The sequence below is a fragment of the Ananas comosus genome, linkage group 3 (assembly GCF_001540865.1).
Source record: "Ananas comosus cultivar F153 linkage group 3, ASM154086v1, whole genome shotgun sequence".
In the NCBI taxonomy this organism is placed as follows: Eukaryota; Viridiplantae; Streptophyta; class Magnoliopsida; order Poales; family Bromeliaceae; genus Ananas; species Ananas comosus.
In genome coordinates this window covers 13,858,303-13,865,954 of record NC_033623.1, presented here as the reverse complement: position 1 = coordinate 13,865,954, position 7,652 = coordinate 13,858,303, and the positions used below count along the sequence as shown (strand labels likewise).

Below are 7,652 nucleotides of genomic sequence, written 5' to 3'. Positions count from 1 at the left end.
TTAAATAAAACAAAACGATTAAACAACACCGCGAATGAATGCTTTCAACGAACATAAACAATAGATCTAAGATTTGACGGCTTTTCCAACAACAAATCGTAAAATGGTCAACGAGGGGATCATGTGAACAGCACGAGATCCCATTCTCCTTGAAAAATGGGGATGTGCCTTGTAATATAAAAGTAACTACCCTTCCAATAATAATTTCAAGTCATTTATACAAGGCAAAAACCATCGAGCATTACATCCAATTATGTGATTTTGAGAAGACAAAATAAATACAAGGAATTGATGACAGATGCGACCTAACATTTTATTCAAATGATAAATCCAAGCCACCTTTATAATTCCAAATCTGCATTATGAAAAGGCCCAGTTGAAGTAAACTCTTAAATATAAGATCATAGAAAATCATAACACACGGTGGAAAAAAACCAAAAAAACAAACAAAGCTACAAGAGAAGAGACAATATAACAGAATATCAGGTGCCACACAGTAATGGGAGAAGTGTAAAAACTGAAGTCTTCCAATGCTTACAACAGAGAAAACAAAAATAGGAACAGAACCTGGCATAACAAAAAAATTACGGGAATCCTTTAACCATATGTTACCGATCTATATCTTTTAGAGATTATTTTCTTTCTAATCTTCACAATATCCAACGAGTACAAGTAATTAGGCAATTGAGACATCAATTACAAAAATCAAGAATCAATGTCTACGCAACTAGCAGTAAAGTACCAAATACTGCATTAAGCTTACAATTCAAGAATTAGGGACAATGCAGACATAAATATAAGATACAACTACAACATACTGGATAACACTATCGGAACAATTGATGTCCGGCCAGCCTCATCCCACCTCCCCTGAAAAATAAGGAGCATATTTGTTTAACCGGCGGCCAAAACTTGATATAAACAACCAACCTCTGCCTGTTCACAATGATACATAACTTACAAGAAGAATCATCTGATCCTATCTTCTTGAAAGCGCTTCAAAATAACCATATCTAACATTTGCAAGCTTCACTTCTTTTCATTGTAAATGCAACCTGCAGAAAAAGGGCACCCAGTCACTTCTTTTTTTCCTTTTTTGGATGAAAACCAACTTAACGGTAATCATTACATGACTACAGAGACTAATTAAACAAGGATTCTGTACGGCTACTTTGTATAATAATTTCCTTTTTCTCCTGAGATTCCTGAGATGAGAAGTATTTTGAGTTTTTCTTTTCACATGGACATGCTTTAAAGAAGAACAGATTTCTTGACATTGATGATTGGATTTGTGAAAAAAACATTGTCACATTTGGAATATAAGTAGGCTTCGTTCAGACTACATAATTTGGAGGAAAAGCATAGTATAACCTACCTGAACTTCAGAGAATATTCTCAGAAATGTACAGTAAGGGAAATCAAATATTTCTGTTCATGCACCTATTCTATAACCAAAATGAAATGCTAACATATCCCAATAGATTTTCTATCAAAGTTACAGTATACAAATTAGAAATCAATGATTTGATGAGGTTTCTGTAAGTTCAAGAAGTTACTTATTAGATGAAGATCCATGCAAGTAATGCACTACCAAGAAACAAAACCTTCAGGAATAACAGGCAACTGTTCTGGACATGTAGGTCGAATTCAAATACAACACAGCCCTTGTGCTGTAGGCAATGGAAAGAGAAAGCCCCCCAAAAAAATTTGTTACTTGGATCCAGTTGCCCAGGCCTGATCACGTCCCCAGTACTATACCAATCCTAACCAGGACTCAAGGAGGATATGGCAGGGCATGGGTCAAAAATAGGTTCTCTTGACATTTTAGGTGTGTCCGTGTTTCTTATTCCCTACTCTTGAAAACAGATCAACTCTTGAAATATAGATTATCCACTAGTTTTTTTAAAAAAAAAAAAAGTAATCTTCCTTTACTGCCAGAGCAAGGAAACAAATCTAAACAGAAAAGTCGAACATAACAAGAAATGGTCAAAATAATTTGTACTACCTTCATGATTCTTGGCACAGTAAGGAAAATTACTCACCATTAGTTCTCTTACAAGCAGCTACATGCTCAAAATAATCCTTTCTAGCATCTGTTATCATTCAAAGAAAGAGCCATTGTATTGTGAAATAAGTCTAAACTAAAAATAATGATGCAGTAGATTGCAGAATACATAAAATAATATTATACTTACCATGCTTCATTGTAAAAGATGGATCTTCATCTTCTGAAAACCCAACTATTTTTGCTGGATTTCCAACAGCCATGCTACACAAAACAAACAATAAATCCAATCAAATAACTACAATTAATGTACCAGTCCTAACCAACTCAAGAAAAAGAAATAAACCCTTATAAAAATATAACATTAAAGGAAGACAATTAGTAGAACATATAAATATCCAGAGTAGCAAAGATTAAATTCAAATAATTCCGAGTACAGAAACTGCAAAATCATTCTGGACGTGCAGAGCAGAGCAGTCTACACACATTATTGGACAACATTACAAGCAGTACCGTTAATTTAAATTTTGAACACATTATTGTGAGAATCCGGTAGAGAAATGTTGATATATTGACTATACATGTCTGGCTATGTACATATCCAGATGTACATATCCATATCCGTATCCAAATCTGGTTCATATCAATATTGAGTATACATGTCCGGCTATGTACATATCCATATCGTCCAAGAAGTAACATTATTTAATTTCCATCACAAGCTGCATGTATGAAAGTCTTGGAAGCTCAACTTATAAACTCATTACCTTCAGAGAAGAGTTATGTGAGACATGTCATATATTCAAAGAAAATTTAGAATAAAACATTTTTAGAGTTTGATTATTATACACACCAACAAAAACAACTGAAATTGCCAAAGTCTTCATTGTAACAACTATAAAGTGCCAACAAATCTTACAATATAAAAATCTCAATGAAATTGTATAAAAACTAATTCATGTAATCAATTTTAAACAACTCCAACCTGTGAGGAGGTACATCTTTTAGCACAAGAGAACCAGCAGCAATCATAGCACCTTCACCTACAACAATATTACCAAGAATTGTTGCACCAGCCCCAATAAGAGCACCTTGTCCTATTTTAGGGTGGCGGTCTCCATGTTCCTTCCCTGTCCCTCCTAGGGTAACACCCTGTAAGCAAATTTGCAGAATGGTTACATACATTCATGTATAAAAACCATTATTTATTTAAAATACTTACCGCAGACTAAATTAAACCAACCAACCAACAACAAGAAATGCATTTAGAGGCCTCACTTCAGAAACAGGAAAAAAAAAGGTCGAAAATAAAACATAAGCAATTCTACTTAATAACCTGGTAACAAGTGAGAGCATAAAAAGGATATATATACTTGCCTGCATAAGAGAAACCCAGTTTCCAACAACAGCAGTTTCACCAATAACTAAACCAGTTCCATGATCCAACAAAATTCCCTCGCCAATTCTCGCAGCTGCATGTAACATAATGAGGACCATACAAACTTGTAAAAAACCAAATTAAAGATCTTGAATCAGAGGAAGAACAAAATAGCAGCAAGAGGATAAAAAGTTGTTGGTAGAGACTAGAGATGCCAAATTGGTGATTCTTGCAGTTGCAGCTATCCCAGTAAATAAGTATAAGAACTGGGTGACAGATACACAATATACCAGAGCATCAAACCTTTACAAACTGATAAATAGACTGACAAAAAACTAATGCCACAAGAAGACTTCTACAAGGCAAATTATGAATTTTAAGTGCTGTCTTCCCCACTCAACCTACAACAGTCATTGATTTTTTAACTTTTACGACTACCACAAGATGCAACCTGCAATTATATGTTGAAAATTTACATTTGTTCACCAGTTACTTATATCATAACTAGAGGATTGGAATAGTACACATTATAGAAATTGCGGAATTAATATGAAGAGCATCACAGACCACCAAATAATCGGTTTACTAGAGGCAGCACATTGAGATGCATAAATTTAGAATTGACATAATCTACATAGTAAAAATTTGGAAATTAATAAGAACAGCATCACGGACCACCAAATATTCCCCAAGTCTATATGCAAAACACAGGTTACTAGAGGCAGTATTTAAGAATAAATGAGCCAAAAGATATTCTCATAAAGGGTTAAAAAGTACAAAGTTTAATCAAGTGTTGATCCCTATGATACAAAAGTGGCAGTATAACTTCCACAGGCCTAATGTTCACCAGTTATTAATTAAGACGAGTAGTGCAACAAGTATAATGGCAGTAGGCATCATAAGACATATATGAGATTGCAAAAAAATCAACTTAAAGTTTTCTCACTAAAAATTCTCTTTTCTTATTGAAATGTTTCTTACTTAAGATTCATATGCTGAAAGTTAAGGGCACCAACCTACAAATGAAGAGCATTCCACTCAAACCTCTACATGATGTGAACCAACAAATTATAACAGTATCCTGAGGGTAATGGAGTTAGCAAACTCTAGCGAATAACCCAAAAAACTTTAAATAGTTGTTCAGAAAAAGTAAATATACAAAGATAGAAACAAGTTAAACATCTATGAGGAATGGAATCAGTTTTAAGAGGAAGAGAATAGACGTACAAGTTGATTAAGTTAGAAGCCTGGACTGAGTTCTGGAGGTTTATGCTACATTACATTACGTCAGCTACTGCATGCTGTTAACCAGAAATATTTTCATGGTGATGTAGTACATTTTGTAAACCTTAAAGTTACCAAACAACAACAGCAACTTCCACAACCAATGGAGATTCTCTAAAACTTAAAGAAAGATAGCTCCAACAAAGGATCTCTTGAAACATGTACAGCATAGATGAAAAAAGTAGATACCTGGGTGTATATCCACAGCAAAGACCTAAAAAGGGCAAAACAGATCAAATATTCATGTCAGTAATAGAACAAAATAATTATTAGCTCAATTAACGCTTACTGAAGAAGCCAATCCTTTTTGCAGCCGACGGAATTGTCAAAAACTCACCTCACTTATACGGCTTTGCAATGCCAATGCTAAAACTTTACGACCTCGATTCCATAATACATGAGCTATCCGATAAGATTGCAAAGAGTGGTAACCCTAAAAATATATAGAAAAATAATTAAATCTCATAGATATGTACTTGATCGAACTAAAATCAGTAATAAGAGATCCATTACATAGACACAGAAGCTAATGTCTCTAGAAAATGACAATTTCGGCAGCTAGCAGTGCACATCTTACTTTTCCACCAAAAAACAAAAAAAAAAAATGCAAGCACAATATATTGAACTATGTAAGAGTTCACACCAGATTTTGCAAGATACTGTAGAAAGAAATGTTTACCTTAAGGTACAACAAAGCCCAGCTATACTGTGCGCAAGCAGGATCCCTATCTTTGAATGCCTGTAAAAGTAAATCAATGGTACCAATAAGACCCATCTGTATTCTCTCAGTAAAAATTTAAAAAAAAATTAAAAAAAAGATGAAGGTGACATTTGCAGAACATTTAACCACCTGAGCATCAAGGCGAATTGAGCGCCTAATATTTGTATCACTCATCATAACATCATCAAAAATGTCCATCAGCTGGGTTGCTAACAAAGTTGGATTCTGGAGCCTATTGGCAAGTACAAAACATAGTGCCCGTTCCAAACAATCATGAGACAGCACACTAGCATACAAGAAGCTACTTAAAATTGGCTCGTTCTCTGCCTGCTCAGGAAAAGCCAACATCAAATATAATAGATAGAAAGAGAGAAAATTTTCCAACAATATAAATCATTAGCAGGTAAAGACCCGAGCAAAAAACAAAAGAAAGAGATATAATATGAGAGGAAACATTACAGAATATCTAGATATTAGTGAATTTCCTGTTGATCTTTTCCTATAGGACCCTCAATTAATAGCAACTTTTGAATGAACTGCTCAGCTACATTTTTTTGTTGACACGGCCTCAATTTTTGAGTCTTTGTTGAATTATTTGTAAAAGCTTAACTATTATAAACACTTTTTCAGCTGATGGAATGGAAGATCTTGTTGATTGTTAACAGCTGATAGCCAAAAAAACCCATTATTGCAAAAAAAATCCTCAATTCGATTAGGCTTAAAAAAAAACTCAACTGAACAGTTAAAAATTGAAAGGTGTCAACCAAAAAGAAAGAAAAACTGGGGGATCAATGTCAAAATGGCACAAAGCCGAGGGATCACCGTACAAACTTTTACCTTTCCAATACTTGCATTTAATCAATTCTACCATATTGAATAGAAATACTAAAAGGAAGTAGCAAAAGCAAGAATCCCTACACTTAAACAGAGCTCTCACCACTCGACCAATAAAGAGTAACTGAAGTAACCATCAAGACCCAGTCATAAATACCAAACCTTGAAAATGAAATCCATATTGGGTCTTTTCTCCTAAAAGGGTAATTAATATACACCGTCCTATTAAAATAAACCAAAGATTAAATTAAAAGATATAAGAAAGGAATAGTTACGACCTCGGACTTGGCTTCGACCCTCACGGCCTCCCATATGGGATCTCCCGCGGAGTCGAGGATCGCCCTCGACATCGAGTTGGGGCGCGCATTCTCCATCGCGTAGATGGGGAAGATGCTCTCGGAGGGGCACTTCCTAAGCCCCAAGCGGAGACTACTGATGCTACTACTAGCAGCGTCCGCTGGAGACGACGAAGAATACGAAACCCTAGGCATCGAATTCGCCTTCTCCCTCTCCACCTCCTGAAGAACGACGCATCCACAAGAACTCATGGAAGAAGAAGAAGAAGAAGAAGAAGAAGAAGCAACAACAAGGATCGCAAAATTAGGGTTAGGGTTTCGTTCTCCCGACCTCTCTAGGGTTTTGAAGGGACGGAGAGGGGAAGCGGCGGAGTGGGGTGGAGAGATAGAGCCGATTCGAACTCGTCGCTCGCCGCCCGGACTCGGCCCCGCAAGAGTAACCGACGAGGCGACGAGGGAGAAAAAAGAGCGGTCGCGGGGAACTGAAAACGTCCGGACGAGCTGCTCCGTGCAAAGGCCCGTAAAGTTTGAGATAATCACGATTCCGCCCCTCCGAATGTGGGATCCCCCAGGCGGTGCAACATGGACCGTTCGATTTTCCACGGCGAATCTCCGCCTTCTGATTCGCGGGGCCCGCGGCAGAGAAGAAGACAACGGCGAGGTGCAACAGGGTTTGTTTTTGTTTTATTTATTTATTGCTATTATTATGCGGACGCGAATGCGTATGCATAATGGGCGATTACGGAACCCGGTACGCAATTTAGTGGAGTGTGACATCACGATATACGTCCAACTTGTGGACGAGATAGGATTGTTGTTAATTTTATCAACAGAAATTTTTTTCCTTCTATTCTATAATTAAGCTAAATCTTCGATAAATGGTAAACCAAGTCCATTCGAATAGATTTAGAAAAAACGGATAGAGTTGTTAGCATACAAGGTGCCAAAAAATTTATGTACACAAGAAGTTGATCTAATAAATTGTTAGCATAAATTGTATATAACAATTTATTCGACAATGTGCATAAAATTTCCATGTACCCAAAAACTCACCAAACAAAAAAGAATCAGGGGTGGACCAGGGTTTGGGAGAAAGAACAGAGGCTAGATTCCTGTAGCCTGAATAGAGCGGAA

The 7,652-nt window shown here is 36.3% G+C and overlaps 1 protein-coding gene across 1 annotated transcript; it reads right to left on the bottom strand.

Moving 5' to 3' along the window:
* Nucleotides 574-7,197, bottom strand: LOC109707596 (probable serine acetyltransferase 2). Its single transcript, XM_020228995.1, has 11 exons — nt 6,850-7,197; nt 6,501-6,740; nt 5,518-5,715; nt 5,347-5,406; nt 5,005-5,100; nt 4,857-4,881; nt 3,383-3,477; nt 2,991-3,157; nt 2,196-2,269; nt 2,043-2,093; nt 574-1,055 (listed from the first exon to the last, which is right to left on the bottom strand). The coding sequence occupies exons 2-11, from the start codon at nt 6,711-6,713 to the stop codon at nt 1,030-1,032; spliced, it is 1,005 nt and encodes a 334-aa protein (XP_020084584.1). The 5' UTR covers nt 6,714-6,740; nt 6,850-7,197; the 3' UTR covers nt 574-1,029.

What these genes read in the sequence shown, in the direction of transcription:
- LOC109707596 (XM_020228995.1), bottom strand. Translation starts at nt 6,713, where the DNA reads ATGCCTAGGGTTTCGTATTCTTCGTCGTCTCCAGCGGACGCTGCTAGT. An exon ending in TGCAAAGCCGTATAAGTGAG is followed by an intron (nt 4,882 to 5,004) that starts GTGAGTTTTTGA and finishes TGCCCTTTTTAG; the next exon opens with GTCTTTGCTGTGGATATACA. An exon ending in ACTGGGTTTCTCTTATGCAG is followed by an intron (nt 3,158 to 3,382) that starts GCAAGTATATAT and finishes ATTTGCTTACAG; the next exon opens with GGTGTTACCCTAGGAGGGAC.